This window comes from Ursus arctos, unplaced genomic scaffold, assembly GCF_023065955.2.
Source record: "Ursus arctos isolate Adak ecotype North America unplaced genomic scaffold, UrsArc2.0 scaffold_10, whole genome shotgun sequence".
Classification (NCBI taxonomy): Eukaryota; Metazoa; Chordata; class Mammalia; order Carnivora; family Ursidae; genus Ursus; species Ursus arctos.
This window is the reverse complement of record NW_026622764.1, coordinates 30,720,748-30,745,188: the sequence shown is the minus strand read 5'-3', so window position 1 is coordinate 30,745,188 and position 24,441 is coordinate 30,720,748. Positions and strand designations below refer to the sequence as shown.

General features: G+C 36.1%; 1 protein-coding gene across 3 annotated transcripts in view; it reads right to left on the bottom strand.

Moving 5' to 3' along the window:
• TBC1D4 (TBC1 domain family member 4) overlaps positions 1–24,441 on the bottom strand; it is a 182,270-nt gene that overhangs the window by 16,913 nt on the left and 140,916 nt on the right. The window contains exons 10-16 of one of the 3 annotated variants that reach the window (XM_026493413.4): positions 22,943–23,169; positions 21,022–21,186; positions 16,651–16,674; positions 10,512–10,669; positions 8,108–8,317; positions 5,231–5,389; positions 791–949 (exon numbers count right to left, since the gene is read on the bottom strand). In XM_026493413.4, coding sequence (XP_026349198.1) covers positions 791–949; positions 5,231–5,389; positions 8,108–8,317; positions 10,512–10,669; positions 16,651–16,674; positions 21,022–21,186; positions 22,943–23,169 — 1,102 coding nt within the window. The remainder of the gene's footprint in view (positions 1–790; positions 950–5,230; positions 5,390–8,107; positions 8,318–10,511; positions 10,670–16,650; positions 16,675–21,021; positions 21,187–22,942; positions 23,170–24,441) is intronic. The other 2 variants (XM_044381872.3, XM_026493410.4) reach the window with 2 other exon arrangements.

Here is a 24,441-nt window from a genome sequence, read left to right as displayed (position 1 = left end):
CACTTTAAATACATCAACTTCTAGGGATACAGATGAAATAGTCAAATGCCAATGTACAATATTTAATCCAATTAATTAGGCATTTTTAAATAATAAAATATATATTATAATACAGGAAGTTAGAGAAACACTAGAGACAATGTAATTTTTAAAAGCATACCATTTTTACTTTCCATTAGTTATGTGAAATTCAGCATTTAAAAAGATAGCTTTATGATGCTGTTACTGGAAATTCTCCCCCAGTCACAAGTACCCATTCACATATTAGGCCAGCTCATTTTTCTTTGATCCTATTGGGATTTATTCATGATTCCACAACATAACCACTTATTGTATTCCTTTTTAAAGTGATATTCAAAGGCTTGTTTAAATTTTTTGATGCCCCTTTTCACCTATTCTAACCTATTTTAAAACCAGTGTTGATTAAGAGAATAAATGTCTATCTCAAACAAAAGTCAGTTGTTCAAAATACAGGAACTGAGAGTATCTGATAATATGACCTTTATAATGATTCAAATATAACACCCTTTTGGGGGGGGGCAAGTTTGGGGATGAAAACTTCATTCCGTATTCAGGCACTTACAGTATATTCAAACAAATACAAAGCCAATTTGCCCTCAAGAAAGGGCAGAGTCAGCAGCTCTGCATAAGGCAACAGATCTTCTTCAGCAACACCAAAGCAATAAACAAACAGCAACAAAAACCAAAAAACCCAAGCAAAACCCCTGAAAAAACTCAACAAAGGGACCTATCGTTTACTTTTGTACAATAATCAATAGAAGAAACATACCCAAATCCACAAGAATGGCATGCTGCTGAGCAGTGAGCTGCTTTAAAAGTTCTTTATAGGATATGTCAGGAGGTTGTTGTTTATTGGGCAATCTGTGCCTTAGACGATATTGTAAAGCTAGGAACTGCCAAATTTCTCCTCGTCGACTTTTGGGAACACCTACAAAGATAAAAAAGCAAGGTCTCGAACTCTGGAATGAAGTCGGTAAATCGCAGCTGAGGAACAATGTAATGCTTGAAAACAGGCAGCTGTACTGTCCTGCGTGCCACCCTCTGATCACACAGTATGATGCACTGACAGAAGCATATTCTGACAAGTTTAATCCTGTAACCGCTGATGCCCTGCGAAAGAAAACCTCAAATAATAATAAAGGCAATGTTAACGACATCAGCCAACACTGACTGGGCACCGAATACAACATTTATCGAGGGTGCCTTGCTACTCAGCATTATACCCATGCTCAGAAAACCACCCAATGAGATAGGCAATCACTATTATCCCCACTTTCCAGATGGCCAAGCTGAGACAGAAAGAAGCTAAGCAACTGGCCCAAGTTTGTGCAGTTAGTAAACGGAAGTTTAGAATTAGAACTCCCGAGTCTGGCTTCAGAGGCCAAATTCTGAAATCATGAAATGTACTGCTGCCTATTCCCACCTTCCGTTTGGTTTGAAGCTAGTAACAAATGTCAATACTTGTAATTTCTAAACATTTGACAACGACAAGTAACTTTGTAAAAGAGAATTAAGTAGCATTTTTATATAGTCATAAAAGAATGAAAAAATAAGAATGGTCAGTACAAGATGAAGGCATAACTGGAGTGCTCCAGAACGTCCTCTGACAAGACAACATCAAGCATACATAATACATTAACTCCATTATGCTCTAGAACCAAAGGGTATCACCAGCATCTCAAACTACACCAAAACTTTGTTTTGTTTTGGTTTTTTTTTTCTTTTATTTATTTGAGAGAGAGCACAGGTGCAGGAGAGGCAAAGGGAGAGGGAGAAAGAATCCCAAGCAGACTTCGTGCTGAGCAGGGAGCCTGACACAGGGCTTGATCTCACAACCCTGAGATCATGACCTGAGTTGAAACCAAGAGTTGGACACTCAACCAACTGAGTCACCCAGGTACCCCCCACCGCAAAAAAAAAAAAAAAAAAAAAAAAAAAACCTTTTTTTTTTTATGCCAAAGAAAATGAAGTAAGCACTGGGAGAGAAAGAATTCAGCTCTGTATACTGCAGATACCCTACTTCACAAAGTATTTTCAGTTCAGGTAAACTGGATCGAGAATAGGTTTCTGGGCTCCCAGCTGATTAAGGAAGGTTTAATGGCACTGATCTTTTTGAACTTCAGTACCACTGTTTGCATAAACCAAAAGTATTATTGTCCAAAAGGTATAACTCAGGCTCACTGACATAATTTATAAGGCCCTCCACAATATACCTCCAAACTACCTTCTTCAGTTCCATTACCTCCCATTCTGCACCATACATAAGTAAAAGAAGCACATCGTTATTTTCTCACCTCCAGTTTCTTGCTCCTACTGTTGCCTTATGGACTCCTAAGTTCCCCCACTTGATAGCACAGTGTATTTCTATTCACCTTTTATGGCTGAGCCTGAATGTCATTCTTCTGCTGAAGCTCTTTCTCACATCTCTAGGAGTAATCCCTCCCTTTTCACATACTATTTGACACACACTCTAACATCACCTATTGCATTAGCTCTACACTGCATGTTTGCCTATCTTCCCCACTTCCCTGAGAATAGCGAGCAAATGTTCATCTCTGTATGAGGAAAACCAAAAACACACCTTGCTACTTAAACATTTTTTGGACGAATGAATGAAGGATCACATGTAAAATGTCATAACTTTCATTAGCCCATTAAATGAATCTCTAATAACATGAGTGGGCTGTTTTATTATCCATCCAACAACAATTCTGCAGGAAGGCAATTCACTTCAGCTAAATAAGTATTTGTTGAACAGCTAACATGTAGCAAAGTATAGAGAATGGTACTAAGGATACTTCATCCCTGGAAGATGAATAAATCCATTCTCAGCAATTAGTCTCATTCATTCATCCATGTATTCATTCAGTAAATAACTTGCACAAGATGCTGATTAGGTGCTATGTATGCAGTGGTGGGGTGAGAAAAACATTAAGCCAATATATACATAAACACAAAATTACAAAATTACAAATTATGATAAGCACAGTTAAAGGAAAAGAATCATGAGAAAAAAATAACAAAGTGAAACTAATTTGTTTTGGTGGAAGAGAGAAAAGGGCATACTATTTCTGAAGAAATGGTATTTGAACTGAGAATGAAAAGATAACACTCCAGGCTGGGAGTGTGGGCAGCAGTCCCTTTGGGAAGAGGAATGTTGGAGCACCTGCGTGGCTCAGTCAGTTAAGCGGTTAAGCATCTGCCTTCGGCTCAAGTCATGACTCCAGGGTCCTAGGATCGATCCCTAAGGTGGGCTCCCTGCTCAGTGGGGAGCCTGCTTCTCCCTCTCCCTCTGCCCTTGCTTCCTGCTTGAGATTCTCTCTTTCCCTCTCCCTCTGTCACTCCCCCTGCTTGTGCTCGCTCACTCTCTGTCAAATAAATAAATAAAATCTTAAAAAAAAAAAAAAAAAAGAAATTAGCTATTAAAAAAAAACAGAAGAGGAATGTTTGAACACCCTCAGATGGGCAAGGAATGGGGAGAGAAAGGAAGAATGAGAAGGAGGAGGAGTGGAAATAAAGGGATGAGGGGAAATAGGGAGCAGGTAAAACATAGGGAAGAAGGAGTGTAGGAAGAACTGGAGCATTCCATGCAAGAAACATACACTGGGACCCAGAGTAGTTCAGCCTCTCTGGAGCACATGATACAATGAGTGTGGAGCCTGCCTGAGATTCTCTCCCTCTCCCTTTCTCCCTCTCCCTCTGTCCCTCCCACCGCTCATGCACTCTCTCTCTCTCAAATAAATAAAAATCTTATTTAAAAAAAGAAGTTTAAAATGTATTCTATAGGGGCGCCTGGGTGGCTCAGTCCTTAAGCTTCTGCCTTCAGCTCAGGGCGTGATCCCGGCGTTCTGGGATCAAGCCCCACATCAGGCTCCTCGCTGGGAGCCTGCTTCTTCCTCTCCCACTCCCCCTGCTGTGTTCCCTCTCTCACTGGCTGTCTTTCTCTCTGTCAAATAAATAAATAAAATCTTTAAAAAAATAAAAAATAAAATAAAATAAAATGTATTCTATAAGAAATGGAAAGATGAGCACTCTTAAAATTCTTTAAAAGTCATTGCAAAGAAAGGTGTGATCGACATCTCACACACATTCTATCAACCATTGTGTCCCAAATAATACAGTCAATGAAAATCTTTAGGACTTGCATAATTTCAAGGGAAAAAAAAACACACAATATATTAGGCTTGTAAATGTAGCATTTTACAAAATTATTCTCAGCTTCATTTAAATTTAACTGTGCAACAGTTTCACACATTAATCATAACCTTTTAAAATAAGGTTCATTATCAGATTTCTTTGGCTATTTTTGTATTTTTATTTTACACTCAGTTTATGCAGGCCATGCAGATTCTCATTTTAATATCTGGGTCAGAGAAATGCACCTCAAATATTCACATGCTAGTTTTAATTTTAAATGTAAGATATTTAAATATCAGTCAGTTTCTACGGCAGAGCAGCAATGCAGTATAACGGCTAAATAAAAGCAAGTTTTCCAAAATAAACAAAGGAACACATAGACGGAAGGAAAACTGATTGATTAATAAAAATATAAATCTGCTTATGTATACCCATACATGTAGTGAATATACATAATACATATACATATACACATAAACATAAACATTTCTGACCAAATGATGGAAATGAGTCAAGTTTATAAGTCTAAGTTTTTATGCATATACTCTAAGGTTTGTACTGATGCGTTCACTCCTTCCTTGGTAAACAACAACACAGGGCTAAGAACAGCTGGTTGAAGAAGTCAGGAAATCTACAGGAAAGGTGTCTCCTGGCTCCTCAGGGACAGTCTCTCCATTAGCACTGTTTCCTTCTCAGTTGAGTCACTGACTGCAGTCAAAAGCAAATTACTTCCCTTTTTTAATAGGCAAAGCATGTATGCCTGAGCCACACAATAAAAAAATCTCCAAACATTTTCCTTATAAAAGATTATTACATGGGCACCTGAGTGGCTCAGTCAGTTTAGCATCGACCTTCAGCTCAGGTCATGATCCCAGGGTCCTGAGATCAAGTCCCTGCTCAGCGTGGAGTCTGCTTCTCCTTCTGCCCCTCACCCACTGCTTGTGCTCCTTGCTCTCATTCTCTCTCTCTCAAATAAATAAAATCTTTAAAAAGAAAGATTATCATGATGATCCACCTGAAACTAATGTAACATTGTGCAACTATACTCAAAAAAAAAAAAGATCCAGAATACCTTCTTTAAGAGAAATATGAATATCTTCCATATCGCATCTGATTTTAGCTCTGCAGTTCAACAACTTCTTATCCCAGGTTATTAAGATCTCCTTCTGACATACACCAACTTCTTCATAGTCCAGTTTAACTTTTCTGGACTGGAGTTCATCTCTGCTTGCTAAGAAAAACAAAACAATTTATGTAAAACCCATGCATTCTTAAAACACAGTGTTTTTAACATTTTGTTGTATTTGTAAAATCATACCAAATGACTTTTAGGAATCAACCACTAACATCTGATTGAAAAGTAAACTTAAAAAAAAAAAAAAACTGAGGACATACAAAAGATTCCCAAACTGAGTCATTTCATGTAAAAGTATCAGGAATAACTTCCTAAGGAGGTTTCACTCTGTATCTTATAAATGGGAACTCTGCTAAGCATAAAAAACAAACCATGTTTGCTATATAAACTGCAATTTTTTTGACAAAGGTGATAGCCTCCGAAGTAACAACTTGGATCATTTTCAACACCATTAATATTTTATATATGATGTACAGGAGAAAACAATGCCTCATGCTAACCTTAATTAGAACAATATTTGACCATGAAACCTGATAAATGTTTTTAACTATTTCCAGAGTTACCAATACTGCCTTTAAAAATGCTAAGCCATGTGTCCCTGTGTTCATATTTAATAACCTTAAAGAGGAAACTTCATTTCACTGAAATTAACACTACTTCCATTTTTTAAAATAGTACAGAATTCTCTCTCATTTGATGGCCTAAAATAAGCCCAGAGCTCATTTTAAAAAGGCCCCTAAAAGCAACTACTATCTTGTTGTGTTCTTTATCTTCGATAACTGATTCCAAATGGGAAAACGAAGAAAAAACATTTAGCTATTTTTTCTTCTCTTTCCTTAGGATCACGTTGAACAGGAGTCTCTCAGTGATATCAATGTGTATTCATTCAAGCTCACAGTGCTCAACCCCTTACCTTCTGCAACACAAATCTTTGTCATGCATCCAAAGTCCTCGACAGCACAAAAACAATAGCAGAATGAGTATTACCCTTTACTTAGTGTGTTTGAAACCATTTCAAAGAATTTAAACATCTTATAATAGTGCTATCCAAGTAAGGCATAAAAGTTTCTACTTAAAAGTCCAGACATAATCAAAAGTAAATTTCATTACAAAGATACTCCTCCTGGATACCACTAGATGGCTTTCTAGCAGAGTTTAGCTTTGCTTCTCAATATTTGCTTTATATTTCTCTATGCTAATCAAATAATTTTTTTTAAGAAGTGGGCTCATTAAAGCAAATAATTAATATAACCCTATATGCAACTTTACGAGTAATTTTTTTTTTTTACAATGGACAAAGCACATTTCCTTTTTTCCCCCTGCAACCTTCTCCAGATCATTATTCATTTAAAATAATAATCAAGATCTATATGCCAGCTACAGGCCCCAAGGATAAAATGCTGAGTAAAGAGCAGTCAACATCTGTCCTCAACTTGTTAACTAGGCAAAAAACAAAGAACCATCAATAAATGATTACCCATTGACTAGACTTTTTAAATCAGCTCAACTATTTTTTGTCTTTGTTACTTAAGAAATATAGAACTATTTAATAAGGGTTGGTTTCTGATCACATCTGCTAAACGTCACCTCTTATCTTATCCTGAATATGAATGCAATTCCTCTCAAAACCTATAAAAGCTCGAGTGGGCATACCATTTATCACATCAACCTTTTAAAAGCTATATCAATAACAATTAATTGGGGTTTTAATTTTAAAGAAAGAAGATTCATTTGCTAGGGTTATTTAAAACCTTAAATATTTTCCATCCTGCCAAGAAAGCAACAATAAAGAAAATACACTGTTCCCTTGCAAACTAAATATTGTTCAATTTAAAAACCAAACTGAATAGTAAGTGTAGTAAGAGGAATCTTAAGATAGGTGATGAACACAGAAATGTGAATGCCTATACTAAAAAAGCTTTTTGGAAGACAACACAATAAAAGCAAGCCAGAGAAAAACCTAGATTGTACATTTTCCAATAATCTTGTAAGTCAAAGGGCCCACGTAAGCTAAATCTTTTATTTTACAAAAATGTGAAAAACAAGGTCCTTTTAGGTTAAGTGAATTGCCAAATATACTAACATGAATACATTTTTTTGACTTTGGGTACTGTCTGCACGCACATCTCCTTATGTGTGGTTCATACTGGGGTAAATAACATTCTTTCCAAGTCTGGAGGACACATTCTAAAGCATTTGGTATTCACAGGCTACACACTAAAGCACCAGAAATGGCACAGTAGGTACTGTAAATTACCCAATTATAAATTTAATAAAGATTTGAATATGATTTGTTAAATAGAAAATGTATAAAGCCAACAACAAAAACAGGAACTTTGACTTGATAACAGGTAATTAGATAGTTGAACTGGGTACAAAACAAACAGAATTTATTTCAAATAGGCACATTTCTTCTATTATAAATACAATTAACCTAAAAGTTCAATCAATTTCAAAAAAAAAAAGAGAATGTGTTTTTTCATGTTTAATGGTTTTTCTCTCAAGTCGTGCACAATACTATTAAACTTTCAGTCATATCAAATACATAGACTCCACACTGTCTACATTCTCTATTACCGAAATACACTCAAAAGGTGTCTGACATTTTATCTGTTAAACAAAAATGTAAATATTTTAAGCTGAACATTCCCACATCATAGCAACCTCACAAAATAAAACTAAACAACTATAGCCAGTAAAATCCTAGTAAAAGTATATTTACATTCTGAGAATGAGTGGAGAGGCTGGGGGTGGTTTTACCCTAAACCCTTCAATTATAGTATCATATCATTTAGCCCTGTTTGAATGGCTAACCTTCAAGTTTCTGGTTTTCTTTCTCCATTCGAAGCAACAAGATTTGTTGGTGTATGGCTTTTTTCCACAAACTCCTCAGTTCTTCTGATTTCTTTCTTTCTTCAGCCTTCTCTGGGTCATCTTCCCCAGACATGAATATAACCAGCGGTTCCTCCTCCATGGTTGGAGCAAGAGGGGACAGTGGCAGCAGCTCGTTCCTGTCCAGTCCATCTGCGGAGAAGAAAACAGTGAGAGGCATTCCTGACTAGTAACCCAGACTACGGAAGCTTTGTCTAGAATTGGTGTTCTCTCATCCTATCTTCCACCTTTAAAGCTTTTCACAAAACCACTTTTCCAGTAACTGCATTTCTGGAACTAACGATTTAAGTAAATTCACTAGACTAAATTCCCCTGCCAGATTTCCCTCTCGCAGTGAAACGAAAGCACATGTAATTTCGCCACTTCTTCTTTCCGCACAAAATGACCTATAAGATAGGTGCTCTAAAGTGAACTGGCATTCCCCAGAGCCCAACACTTCTGCAATTTATCTTTGTACATTCTCTGATTGTGCAAAGCAAAGAGATTACATGAGCAGGTAACAATGATCTCCTAAAGGTCTCCATCTGCCATCAGAGACCGGCAAGAGAAGAGCAGCTGAGCAACGTTGGGCATGTCTTGGCTCGGCACCTCTGCTCGCTCCTGCAACATTCTCTTACCCAATCCTGGAGCTCACTCTCTCCCTCCGTTTCAGGCCACCTTTTGCACTCCTGCCAATTATTTTCCTATTAACAAACATGATTGTGTCTTAAAACATTTCAATGGTTGCTTATATCCGAAAGCACAAAGTCTAAACTACTGTAAATAGCATACAGACAGCTTCAGACTCTGGCCTCATGGAACCTTTCCGGCCTCTGTTTCTATCTCCCATCCTCTGCTCCCCTCATGCTGAATTTCTCATGCCTCTCTGACCTGCAAAGTTCTCTCCAATGACATCAGACCTTTGCTAGTCCCTCTTTCTGAAACCTGCTTCTCCCAGCAATGAGTTTAAATAAAAAATATCCAACATTTCTGTGAAGCTTTCTCTGGCCACCCTAGGCAGACTTAATTTTTTCTCTAGGAATGTCAGTTGTTTTCTTGTTTCTTTTTCTTTACTGACTGACTTCTGCCCTTACCCTTATTATTTATTTCTTTAATAAATAATTTTTTAAAATTTTACTTCATAGTTCCTTTTCTAGCTTCTTGAATTGAATACTTAGTATATTTGAGTTTTGTCTTTCCTGTTTTAGAAATGTCCTCTAAATACTGCTCAATGTTGATGAGTAGGGCTCTGAACATATTTTATTCCTCCTAGTTTCTAGTAGTTTTCAGTTTCCAAGCACGTGAAATATTTTAGTTGTCTTCTAATTCTTGATTCCTTTTTTTTTGCACTGTAATCAGAGAATATAGTATGAATATTTATGACTGTTTTACTAACGTGGCCTTTGTAGCCAAGTACATAATTAATTTTTAGGAATGTTCCATGTGTGCTAACCTGCAGGGGACATGTGCTTACCCTATAGGGGGCAAGACTCTGTATAAATATTAGATCAAGCTTGTGTAATTGTATTTCTCAAATACAATCTATATTTACCTTCTCTATATTTAATTTTCAGAAAGGAATATGTTAAAATCTCCCACGAGAGCTACTGATTCATTTCTCCCAAACATTCTGCAAAGTTCTGTTTTCTAGCTTTTTTTTTTAAAAAAAAAAAAGATGTTATTTATTTATTTGACAGAGACAGCCAGCGAGAGAGGGAACACAAGCAGGGGGAGCGGGAGAGGAAGAAGCAGGCTCCTAACAGAGGAGCCTGATGTGGGGCTCGATCCCAGAACGCTGGGATCACGCCCTGAGCCAAAGGCAGACGCTTAACGATTGCACCACCCAGGCGCCCCTGTTTTCTAGCTTTTAGGGCTGTGAATTATGCATGTTCTCATGATTGTCATATCTTTATTGCTATATTTACTTTACCCTTTTGGATGTCTTTGCTTTAATTTCTAATAGGTCTAATATCTTTTGGTTGATATTTGCCCAGTGTATTTGTATCCATTTCTTGATCATTCAACATTTCTGTGTCACTTTGTTTTATATGTGACTCTTGGAAAAGCTTAGGTTACTTTTCTAATAATAAAAAGATCTATGCTTTTCCAGCACTATCATAGTGCTCAGTCTGAGAAACTTACTCATTCACTCATTCATTCAACAAGCATTTACTGAATGTCTAATATGTTCTAATGATAACTGAGAAGTTAACCACTGTATCAGATACAGAAACAAGTTATTTCTCTACTGTAATCACTTAAATCTCTTTGTACCCAAAGCCTTGCATTCCATTCCCTAGTTTATGATACCGGGAAGGTGTAATTCTTTAGTGTGTACCACACAGACCCTGCTGCATTGCTGAGGGAGATTTGTTCATGGGAGAAGCAACCCTGAGGAAAATGCGCTGCCTCCAGGAGATTCGACGAGGGGTGACAGGGGTTCCTCCAGCATTTAGGGACTCATTGCTGCAAGTAGACGAGGTCCTTTTTCTCCCTTCTCCATCACTGTGGAAAGCAAATAAATATGTAACTTGTAAGGAGAACTGCATAAGATGGACTTCACCATGACATGGTAGCACAAGCCATTCACAAGTTCTGCCATGGGCAAGCACAAGCCTCGGGCAACATGGCGCAATGCGTCACTAGGCACACTGGTCACCCAGGCCACCATATCCTAGGAAAAATGCAATCCAAGCTGCAGCCCAGTCATGAGAAGCTCACCGGTTTCTACTCATTCCATAGAAGCCAACCATTTCAAGTCCTAACCTGAGGAATAGAAGTATGTATACAGAGGAGCAAAGGTTGCTTAAGTAATTAACTCATGTTTTGCTAAAAAATTTAAAAGTGTATTCTAAGCAATGTAAATATTCCATAGAAGGCTCATAAAGAGCTTTCCTTATACTCTTACAGAAAAGGCTGATAAAGATAGCGTCTCACTGCCTGTGGCTGTAAGATCTGTCTACAAATTGTTAGCCACCAATATCTAGATCATGGCAGAAAGGAACCTGAATAAATGTGGAACAGTCCATTGGGATTATTATTATATGATATATTAAGAAAAAACTGTGGTCAATAAGATTGGCTAGGTTAAGATTAAAAAATATGCAACATTTCTTTATAGCAGGACTTCTTAGAGACTGCACTATGCTGGTATGCATTACGACTCTCCAAGAGTGAAGTAATATATAGATATACCCACACTTATTTAAATCATTTGACCCCATAATCACCTTCTCCAATTTTGGGGGAGTTTGAGGGTGTGACATCTTTCTACGTTAGTGCTTTATGAAACAAACATGTGAAAATGCTGATCTGCTCTAAAAATGTCATTTCCTAGGAAAGAACTTTCTAAGTTATGCTAGGCCTATCTGCAATAAAAGGTCATTATGACTCAAACTTACTTCTGAGACCAATTATGTTAGCAGCTGGAACACCATGTAATAAGTGTGACTGTTAGTGGTGGTAATACTAAGTTTCAAAGCCTCTGAGCTTTCCTGAGACAATGATGAGGATAACAATATTTACAGATAGTGATACCACCAATGAGGATACAGGACTTTTGATGGAGTCAAGAAAAGTCAGTACTTAAGTCAGAAAGAAAATGGAGCTAGAAAAGCCACAACCCTGCCTCAGTAGTGCTGAGGCCATCAACAGTCAAGAGGGCAATTCAGCACTTGCCTGTCATCATTTTATTTATTACATACTCAAAGACATCAGGTAATTCAGTTCTCTCTAATTTTGATCTATCTGCCTGGAAATATTCCTTCTGGATTAGCTAAACTAAGGTTGAGTGAGAGACATACCTTCTGAGCTGCTACACAGTTAGCAAGTGCCATGATATATTGTGACACTTCAGAAAGTAGCTGAGGCATCTATCTGAATATAGTCAAACCCCCCTTGTTATGGATCCTAGATAAAATTATAACCCCAGTATGTGTCCATGGTTCAAAACTCCCCATAATGCTGAATAATCCGTTCACCTTTACTTCCACTTTGGAAAGTTATTAATTCAAGTATTTCCTTTTTGGAAACTGTGATTCAAATGGTCTAAATAACAGTTATATTCTGATACACACTCCTGAAGTGCTCTGTATCTTCATTTTGGTAACAGTATCTTACTAGCAGTTAGTTGCTAAATGTCCAATATTCATGGATGTATTTCTAGCTCCTGATACAGTAAGTGGAAAATAATAGAAAGCACTTAACAAATATCCATTACATAAATTTATATTGTAAGACCATATGAAACATTAACTCAGAAGGTTAATAAGTAAAATGGACAAAAGAAAAATCATATTGGCTAGACTAACAGGAATAAATAAAAGAATACCGTTTTAAAACCCTTAGCATGACTTTTAAGACTTTCTGGCAAAAAGTTCTAACAGCTCTGTTTCCCAAAAGTACAAACTGAGCCGTGGATGGCACTGATAGGTACTGACAATGACAGCGGTTTTAGGAAACAACTTAAGGCATGTTTCTTCCAAGTAAGTGTTATTCCTGTCCTATAGAAGAGCATCTAAAAGCTAAATGAAAGACTTCTGTAAAAGCACCTATTTCAATATGCCTCATGGCGTAAACATTCAAAAATTCCTCTTGACTTTTTAGCAGCTCTAAAAAAAAAAACTAGAGTAAACTAAACCAAAGTATTCTGAAGCTTTTATATTTTAATGCTGGAATTAAAACATCTTTTAAAAAATCACCTTCCAATTCACTGTCAATGACATATAGAATGTCCAGATAGTACTAAAAATAAAACTGAAAGTACCCCTATCAGTTTCATTATTGTCTTTAAAATATGTGTTTTTGGGGGAATAGATTAGAAAAGAGGTCCATAAAATACCTCTCACATTAGCCCATTACAAATTTGAAAGTTTCATAACATCTAAAATTTTATATCCTATAATCTAAATAAATTGCCAATGACACACTTTCTTCCTATGTCCGGAATTTAATGGTCAGAATTTATAAGCCAAAAATTAGCAGTCAAAATATAAGATAATGATATACTGAAAAGAACTTACGTAACAGACCATTGATCCTTTATCTTGTACTAAAAAAGGGCATCCTGAAAAAGCAGGTTGGTGGCCGAGATAAGGTAAAAGCTGCCCTGCTTCACTTAATTAGAAAAACCATGTATCCAGAAGTCAGAGTCCAGATAAGGGTTTCAACAGCCAGTGTATATATGCAGCTTACCACAGCTTACCTTTTGATTTACATTTGCTCAGCAATCTGACTTTCCTAAGGTTGTAATTGCATTGTCCTAAGCATTTTATCCTCACAAAAACCTTATGGGATTGCTGTTATTTCTGTTCCCATTTTTAGTGAGAAAACTGAGGTCTAAGTAACTTGCCCACAGTTCCACGGATAATAAGTGGTGGGGCCAGGATCAAACCCAGGCAGTCCAGAATCCAGACCCTCAGGCAGTGCCATTTATCGTGCCGGTGTAAATACTCTCTGCGTTGGCTCAAGCAAAGCACTACTGGACCATAAAACTAAAGCTGTCTGGACCTCAAGTATCCTGTGTGTTTCTAGTAGAAAAAAAAAAAAAAAATCAGTCTCTAACTAGTATGAGGTCTTTCAATCAGTATGACTGATTTTTAAGGGAATAAAGTCATTTATTTCAGCGGAGAAATAACTTCAAAGTATTAGGTGTTCATTTATGCAAATGTCTCATTTCTTCTTTGCTTTTGAAATAATTCCATTCCAAAATGCAAATGCTTTTTAAAATAACAGGATCAAATAAAAAACACATTAATATGGTGGACTATACATATATTAGCATATTAATTATCTTTACATTGTTTAAAATGATAAAACAAATTACAACCATTTCCTATTTTTTTTTATATAGTCTTTTCCCTCCTGCTTTTGCATTTTGGAACATCAACATGCACATTATAAAACTGCTTCCCAAGAGACATATTCAGAAAAAGTATTTTGTGCCAGAATTACCTCTACTGAAAATTTATGATATTAAAAATAAATAACTAGGAAGAGAATACAATGTGGAGAATTCCCACATATTTTGTATTGGTGTATTCTATATGTACTTCCTATTACCAGTCACCAATTAAGAACCACAATCCGAAAGGCACCAATGAGAGACTTACAAGGAGAGGAAATATCCTATCTTACATGTTATCACCCTGTAGGCTGGAGGTATTTCCAAGTCCTTCTGGACACAGCATGAATCCAAAGCTATGGATATGATATGAACCCTCCCACAAATCTTCAAGATAACTTTTTAATACATCTTTGGCCAAGCAGTTAGAGCCTTCACCACATCACCTATTAACCTTATACTTCTTAATACCCATCACCAGCCTATCCCAATCCCCCAACCCCCTCCCCTCTGAAGCCCTCAGTTTGTTTCCCAGAGTCCATAGTCTCTCGTGGCATGTATTGCATGGTGCACTGGGTGTTGTATACAAGTAATGAATCATGGAACTTTACATAAAAAACTACGGATGTACTGTATGGTGACTAACATAATATAATAAAAAAATATAAAATAAAAAGAATTTTAAAAAAGCCTGGTATAAAAAAACACATTATACTTCTTCTGTTAACACAGAATTTTTAATGCATACTTGTCTGCTTTAATAACAAGTAATTCACTAGATATTCTAGATCCTATCAAATGAAGGTGTTTTAGTGACCGCTCACAGGGACTCAACTCTAAGGTTGCAGTCATGGTTTATTCCCTCCATCCCCCTCCCCCAGGGCAACACAGATGCACTTTTCATAAAGGTCCTGAGCCAGAGCCAATTTACAAAGGTGTTATTCTGCTGAGCAGCAAACTGCCCCCCATCCTCCAGCCCCCTAGTCCCCATCTAAAACTACTAGCATCATCAAGTCCAAAAAATGACTAATACTGATTAAAGCTATATCTAAATCACAATGTTTTACAACTCAAGATAGAAACAAGACTTGATTAGTGTGATAGCAACTATGTGACAGAAATCTGAAAAAGCTTTCTCTCTGTAAATGCCTCAAGAAAGACTCACGGAACAACATAGTGATGAAACTTGAGCTTTTCCCACAGGATCCATAGAATTTAACTCATACTCCCATCAGGTACGCTAATAGTTTCTCTAACTCCTGGCTTTCAATTGGGGACAATCTTATTATTCTATGGAAAATCTTTACTAATTAAATAAAACTGACATTGAACTATTTCAGTGGAAAGCAATATGTAGCATCTGAGCTATGAATCAGAGAGATTAATCAGTGGACCAACGTGTAAAACAAACAAAAAGAATGAGAAAAACAAAGAGTTTTATCGCCTAAACTCGAGATTGAATGCAACTTTTTAAAAGATCAAGTTCTTTGCATTGGAATTTAAAGTAGCTGCGGGTAGCAAGCTCATTTGCTTACTCACATCCCTAAAACCTAAAATTAAGAGAATAATATCAAGCAAGATATAAAACATCCCTGGGGCTCAACCTTACCTTATGTAAAGTAAGGAAATTATAGGCCAAATGATTTCTAAGGTAATAAACAGACCTAATTCTATGCCCATAGTAGAACCTAGGAGGACACACAGTAAAACTAACATTTCCATTAGGCTTTTAACAGTAGATAAGAAGTATTGTTTAAAGGTCTTACACCCAGCCATTAAAAAGTGCCAGTCAGTTACAACTCTCAATCTTATCAGTGTGGCCAAAATAATTTTCTCTTTTCTCCTTCTTTGTCATTCTAGTTCAATCTTTAATATGTGTTTTCACTGCAGCTGGAAAGAAATCTAAATGTTAGTGGCTCCAAATAGGAAAATGGACATGTCTGTTTCATTGGATTCCTGATAAAAGCTAAGTATAGAAACTAGAACAAAACAAAAACTAATCATTTTCAATTAAGTTGTTCAGCGATGATTTTTGGATATTTACCAAAAAGCATGCCGGCCAAGAGGAAGAGATGTCATTATGGATGTGGTCAGACTTCCCTAATGAGGAAGTAGGTGTTTTCCTTTGTCCAGACCAGTAGGAGGTCTGGCAGGCCTCAGCAGTATCTCAAAGGAACCCACGTGTCAAGAACTAAGGTGAACAAAATAGAGTAACAATCCTCTTTGGGTGAAAACCAGATTAAATTTTATTAGTATGTTTCTTTTAGGATGCTCATTTCTGCATCTTCTCAGGATTTGAAATAACCTCTTTATATATACATATGTACCTCCAAATGAGCAAATTCATGTCTATTAACTCAAAATTAAAATTGGGCTTTGATGGAAAGCCACAGCACAGTACTAAGGAATTGTCAACATGGAATAGAGTAGAAACAGGATTTCTGTTTGCAATCAACATTTTATATGATCATTTGTGATCTTTGATTACACAAGGCATCATATTTTCCCTACTATATAACCATCATAGCACTGGAATGTTGGCATGCATTCAGGAGACAGCCAAAACTGCTTTTTAAACTGAGAGTGATAATCCGTTGGAAGAATTTATGAATTTTTATAAGAACATATTTAGGCCTCTAATCACCTTGACTCTGAAGCAGTGTCCTGTCTAGTACAACAGGAAAGAAGGAACAACATTAGCACACAGAGAGAGAGAGATATGTCCAAAATCAGGATTTAGAACACAAAGGCATTCCCATTAGTCATCAATAAGGCATAGATAAGGCAATAATGAACCATGAGTTACGACAATACTATTTTTATCAGTGAACACAAGAGAACTACGTGGAACCAAAACTGTACCACAAAGTACTTCATCAGCAAAAATCTTATTTTCTCACTGAAAAGTCCTATAAGTGAATAGAAGTAATGACGATCATTTTACTTTTGACCAATGAACTTCAATATAAACGTTTTTTCAGTTATAGGCTTAAAAGCTGAGAAGCAATTATAAGGAGTGACAAAGATGCCTGCTGATAGAAAGGATATATATTTGGTAAATGCATATTATATAAATATACTATGTCATCACAATTATAGTTTAGTTACTAAACAATGAAATAACATTAAATTTTTAAAAATTAATTCAAAGGTTAAACAAAACATATGCTTATTCCTTTTCCTTAATCATTCCAATACTGTGCAGATAAACCTACTTATCAATAAACCATGATATTAAAAATATCTTGGCTCCTTTTTCTCAGCCTGCTTAAAAACAGTAACCTGACATGTTTTTAATAATTTAGAATAGAGGTCCTAGGGAAGGATGTCTAATCTGAGTTTCAAATTTCAAATTAATAGGCTTTTTAAAAAATAGTATATGTTAGCCTATATGCTAACCTACTCTTTACCTTATTTGACCACGCATATTTAGAGATACAACTAATAAAATATGAGGTACTCAAGTGAAAAGAAAATTATAATTTATAGTATTAACTTCCTCCCCTTAATATTCTGAATAGTTCCAGATATTACAGTAATTGTGTGTGCATAATGTTCTCTCTGAAAGCAGTGATGAGAAATGTAGATTCAGAAATCACTGAGTTAAAACCATGCTCTTGAATATCCTTGTTCTTAGGAAATACATACTAAAGTATTCAGAGTAAAGGAACATGATATATGCAACCTATTCAGAAATGGCTTAGAATAAAGATATATGTATGTGTATATTTACATATATACATATGTATTTACATATATACATTACATATACATATATATTTACATATATATAAATGGACAGAGGGAATAATAAAGAAAATGTGGCAATTTTTAAAAGTTGATGAATCTGGATAAACGGTTTGCAGGAGTTCTCCACAATATTTTTCAAATTTTCTGTAAATCTGAAATTATTTCAAAGTACAAATTGAAAAAACACCCTCTCTAAGACTGTAACTTTGTAAATTTATGTCTAAGTGACCTATTAGTTGAAATAAATCTGTTGGAATTTTGTCTAACAATTTTACTACCGTGGACCTAGTCTTCAATAATGCATAGATGTGCACAACTAAAATAGGACTACTTTTTTTTAAAGATTTTATTTTGTTGAGTAATCTCTATACCCAACATGGGGCTCAAACTTACAACCCCAAGATCAAAAATCACACACTCTACCAACTGAGCCAGCCAGATGCCCCAGTACTCTTTTAATAACAAAAAAATTAGGGGCTCCTAGGTGTCTCAGTGGCTTAAGTGTCCAACTCTTGATTTCAGCTCAGGTCATAATCTCAGGGTCGTGAGATCGAGCCCCATGTCGGGCTCCGTGGTGGACATGGAGCCTGCTTTAGGATTCTCTCAGTCCCTCTCTCTGCTCCTCCCAAGGCTCAAGCTTTCTCTCTAAATAAAAAAATAACAAAACAAAACAAAACAAAAAAAAATCAAAAACTAGAAACAAGCCACAGTCCACTGGCAAAAAAAATAAATAAATTGTAACAGCAATAAAAAATTAATGAAGTGCACATAAAAATGGGAATGAATCTCACAAACTAATGCGCAACAAAAGAAACCAGAATAAAAGAATATATGCTGTATCATTCCATTTATATAAAGTTCAAAACCAGGCAAATACGAACTATGGTATTAGTGGTCAGGAGGAGGGGAAGTAACGGCGGGAAAAGGCGAGGAACTGCGGGAGTGCTAAGAGCATTCCAGTTATTGACAAAGTGGTGACATGGGAGTTTTCACTCTGTGATAATCCATTGAGCTATATCCTCATGACTGTTGTACTCTTCTATGACAATAAAAATTTTAAGTCTCTTTTTGGCCTACTGATTCTAGGCTTGTCAAATTACCAAAAAAAAAAAAAAAAAAAAGTGTACAGAAGCTATAGAAAAATGTATAAAAATGTGCTCTCTGATTTTTAGATTTTCTCAGTGCCAAGAAAATATTACAAAGTACAGGAAACAGGATAATTTTTAATGATCCTACAAATTTAGAAGTTCCCCACATGTTTCAATATGTCACTTCAAGTAAGATAGCTACAAAAAGTGGAAAATTTCAATGCAAAACTAATATATACTTGCCTTTGACTTCAATATCCTTCTATTAGAATGAGGTACAGGGGACTAAGAGGTGATAAACAAGAATAAGGCATACACTTAAGCAAAACCACTGAAAATGCATATGCAACACCCTACACTATAAATAATCTAAACACTACAAATAATCTAAGAAAAAGTCACTGTTTTGGTATTCTATGTCCTGTTCACAGCTAACCTATGACCTTCTCAATGGCTTTTCCTAATTGTCACTTTCAGGCATGCTTCTGTTTCCAGAAGAAAACTGAGATTGTCCAGATGCTCACTTTAACTAACAGAACAATAAGACACTGCCAATGTGTTTCACTGAAAGTGTTGTATTCCTATTCATAGGTAGTACTATAGAGATAAGGCAAACTGTACATTCTTGGTTCTCTCAATTCACGGCATATTCCATATATATTATACTGTTTTTGTAGCTAAGTTCTTTTAACTCTCCTCCCATAAGGTTGCCCCTGAAAAACCTCTTATTTTTTTTTAATATTTATTTTTTTTAAGTAATCTCTATACCCAACGTGGGGCTCAAACTCATGACCCTGAGATTTAAGAGTTACATGCTCTACTGACTGAGCCAGCCAGGTTCCCCCATGAAAAACCCCCTAAAATCGTTTTTCATTAACTTTCTTCATTAGAAACTCAATGTATGAACATGACTTTGTACTAATTCAGAGGAAGTTCAGATTCAAATTGTTTTTAATCCGATATTAACTATCTTTCTTGGAGTATAAACAGCTGGCACACATAGACAAATGATACTCAGAGATAATTCAAGGATTAGTCTAATGTAACCAGTTACTAAAGGTTACCCAGTTAAATGCTAACTTTTGCGATTTCCTAAGTCTGAAAGAAATGAGACCAAAAGAATATCCAAGAAAATCTTAGTGGCAAACAGGCTGACTGATAACAGGAGTATTCCTCTCCTTGACTGCAAGAACTGTCAAATATCAAATGACTAGATACAACCCAAATGTCTATCAGCAAGAGAGTGGATAAACTGTGTTGTATGAAATGGAATACTATACAGCAAAAAAAAAAAAGAGTGACTCAAGCTACACATAAAAACCAGAATGAGTATCACAAACTTCTAAGCCAGCAACAATCAATCCCTGTAAAATAATTCCCAACTTAACTCACCACTTTCCAGATGTTATCAATATCCCACTAATAATTTGGATAATCAATAAGATTTCATAACTTAAAATTTTTTAAACAATTTCCCAAAAATCACTGTCTCTAATTTTATGTAGCTAAAAGCGCAAAGAAGAAGACTTAAAAGGCTATATATATTTTATTTTCAATACTGGGAACAAAACAAAATCAAGTATCTACAAGTTTCAAGAAATCCTTCATGCTCACTGAAAGTTGACATCAATACGATACTATACCCATTATGTAATTACACCGAGTTTCAGAGAAGTAAGTCTATGTCATTGAAAATTCAAAGAAATGCCTAGGAAATATTCTATACACCTAAAAATAAAGATATACTGTATCCATCACTTTAGTACACTTGTTTAAATCAGTGGGTTTTGGATTCCTTATCATATGTCCAGAGAGGCTAAGAAAAAAAGCACGACTGGGGGAGATTTGCTTGGTACGTGTAAGCACCAAGGCTTGTTGCAAACCATACAAAGCTTAGACTCTGGAACATACAGCGAAGAATCACACAAATGGTACAAAAAGATATAATTCAAAAGAAAAAATAATCATGTTGTTAAAAGCTTTCAAACACTGGTTTTTTAAAAGTTTTCGTGATAAAATTCATTGGAATTGAAACCGATATATTAGAAACGGATTAGAACAAGCACAGCATACAGATGCATAAATGTCACTCCAAAATTCATCAGCCACTTTTTAGTAACATATCAGTATATCACTGCAGAAAACTTTGCTTTGCAAACAGAGGACACTGATCTCACCTGATTTCATTTTCATACTGTGGGGACAGTCTACCTGAATTCTGGTAAAAGCTTTTCAGGAAAGAGGGGGCAGTGAAGGAAGGGGCAGAGAAGGAAGTGTGTAGACTTGGAAGGCTGGAGGAAGAGTTACTCTCCTTGTGCATGCGCCGCACTGATGGAAGAATGCTGAGTACAGAAAACACAGCAAATTTGTCTTAATTTAGATTTCGGCAAAATCTTCATTCACTATGAAAAAGCATATAAACAGGTTCTTGCTATTAACCTAAGCTTTCCTTTCAAAGTTCAGGACTGGATCTTCTATGGAAAGAGGGGAGCATACAGTTGTCACTTTCTTCACAAACTGAACTCCTCACCCAGCATGACCAACCAGACGTGTTTGTCTCTAAAAAATTCCTCACAATTTTAGGACAAACAGTGTTTGTTTTTACATGCAAATGATACTTCAAGGGAAAAAAGTAGGAAAGCAGAAATAATGACAGGAAACACATTCCTGTGACAGATTATCAGGAGTTCAAAGACTCAGCTATTTTAAAGATATAAACCCTTCAAAAAATTTAGGAACAACATGTTTGGTTGTTGGAAGCCATCACAATACCACTGGCTTAACAAACATTAATGTCCATATTCTCCCTGCAGCCTGTGGGACTGTGTTCACAGTTTTCTCTGAATCCGTGAACCTCCTCCACTGACTGCTCTTTTCAGAAGATTCTTTTCCTAGCAAGTTTTCACAATAGCACAAACAGCATCCTTTCATATTGACAAGAATTATTTGAGCATCTACATTATAAGATGTAAGGAGAAATAGAGAAATCACTTATAATTACGTCTAAAATAATGTTTTAAGTTCTTGATATTTTTTCCTGGAAAAAACAGACTTACTGCATTGTGTAAATATAAGTGAAGTGGTCATTTTAAAAAAAAATCTTGATATACACATGAATACTTAAATCTTTTTTTAGAAAAGAAAATCTGAGAAAAATTAATTCTGTTAATCTCCTTTATTTTCATATATCTGAAGCATCTACCTTATTTTTAAGTATCAAATCTGTCAAAAAACAACACTGAATATAAAATAGTATCCTTAAAAGAAATGCAGGTAAATTTGATAACAACTAATATAAAAATTAATCTTCCTTTTACTTAGAGTTCTGGGTTTTCCTCCAACTGGGATCACTATCAGACTCTGTTTCCTGGATCAAACTTGGAGGCAAAGAAGAGAAAATTAATTCTAGGATATAAATTCCGATATGTGCTACACATAACAGGAAGAAGTAAAACCACTCTGCCCTTTATTATATCTTACCAAATGTCAAACAGTTTTGTTGAATTATTTTTTAAATACCATATCAGATCATTTCTCATGGCTACTTCCTGTCGGTCGTATGTGTATCCTTCTTCACAGACATCACTTTATCCTAGATAAAATTTGTAATAATTTTCATTTTGGCTTTAATTCATTATGAGATATGGCTAAGTTTTATCATAAGTATGAAGGTAGCTTAGGTGATATTTTTAACCCTTGTATTTTATTATAGGCTAACAAGAAGTTCTACTGCTATGCAGATTATTTTCAAATTTGCTGACTGTTTCATTAGAGCTATCATCAAGAAGACACTGAGTAACATGTGTTGTCACCAAGTTTTTCAGAGAAAACAACTGCATAATATCTTGTTTTCTCCATTTTTCTGGGGGAAAAAACATGTCTTCATCCAAAATGCTCTAACTCTTCTCTCAGGGTGTATCTTAAATCTTGCCTTCTTTCCTTCATTAACGAAGGTTTTTATAATTCAATTTATTTTTCCGGTCTTTCTAAAAACAAAATGTTGGCAGCATGAAGTCACAATAAATCTTGACTCCATACTGATCAAAACAGGTGACAGGAGAATTTTATTTCACTTTCCAGAAAGAGGTTTGGACTCACCTGCACTGTTCGCTGGAGCTCTGCCTCAGAAGAGGGGAGCGAACACCATGAGCTCTCCCATCCTGCAAATTCAGCTTTCTCTTTGTGCTTGAAGGTGGGTGGCTGAACGTGTGTGCCCGTCTTCGAAACTGTGGGGAGTCAGAATCCTCTTCAGGGAACGTCTGCCAAGCTGAGGACAGAGGGGAGGCTGGTGGTGTCCCCGGTGGAGAATCTCCAGGTGAATAGTCCTGAAAAGCAAGTCCAAGTGAGGTCTTTCTTTCCTACATTGATCATGGCAGACCTGCTTCAACACACAGCTCAAAAGTGACAGGGTGCCTCTTCTTCCTCCTGAGTCATAACAAAACTTTTTTTTTTTCACTCAATCCATGCTGAAGGCTAATCAGTATCACCACAAGCCATTTCTTCTGATAAGCAGCTGTAACACAGCATCCGTACAGATAGGCAGAAAGTGAAAGGAATGATAAGAAAAGGTATTCTTTCCCCCTAACACTTTGTGGTAAAATGCTATGGCTACTGTACTTTTCTCATTGTTGCCAGAAAGATGAAAAGACATCATGACCAAAAGAGGGTGGAGTCTGTGTTTACATATCTACTGATTTCCGTGAAACATCAGCTGCATGCTTCCTGTACTGTCAAAACAATATCACAATGTTTGAGTGTCCAAGTTTATGGCAAAGCCTTCAGGAAAATAAAGCCTGCTAAGTATCTTCCTTCACTGTGGATGTTTCTCTCCAATGACATGTTCCCTGAGGTAAAATTTTTTAAAACACATGAAAAACAGGAAATGAATGAAAAGTGAGCTATGCCGGAATGCCTCTCATATTGCATGGGTAGACATCATAAATCTCTCAATTTAGACAGGTATGCTGTTTATACTTTCCAGAACAGGCACCACTGTAGAAATGTTTAGCTTGATAACCACGGCTTAGGGTTAATCGACTCAGAGCGAGACTAAGTCCTCAATTCTGTTGACACAAAGTTCCGTAAAAATATTTTTATATTTCCATAAAAAAAATAGGTTGCATAGACCTCAGGTTACATCTTGCATGATCCAGGAAGCAGGAAAGAACTATCTAGGAGATAAAGAGGAGCCTAATACGACAGTTAAAATAGGCAAAAAAAAAAAAAATGGGGGGGAAGTAACATGAGGACAGAACAAAACATAAAAAAATCACTGTACAAGTGCTGTAATACACAGCTTATTTTTCTGTGGCTTTGGATCAACAGTTGCCCAAACACTGCCTTCCCAAGCATACTATCTCCAAACAGTAAAAAGCCTGATAGAGCACCAGAAGCCCGGAAGAGGATGTGTTCTGTCCTAACATGAGAAAGGGGCAGCTGAGCAGAGCCAACATGATACTATCCAGAGCCTTCTTATTTAAAACAATAGTATTTTAATCTATTTTAACATTAATTCAATACCTTAAATGTAATCCTAATGATAATGAATATTTGTTAAAAGTCATAAAGGACTCAGAACAAAACGATGGAGTGATATT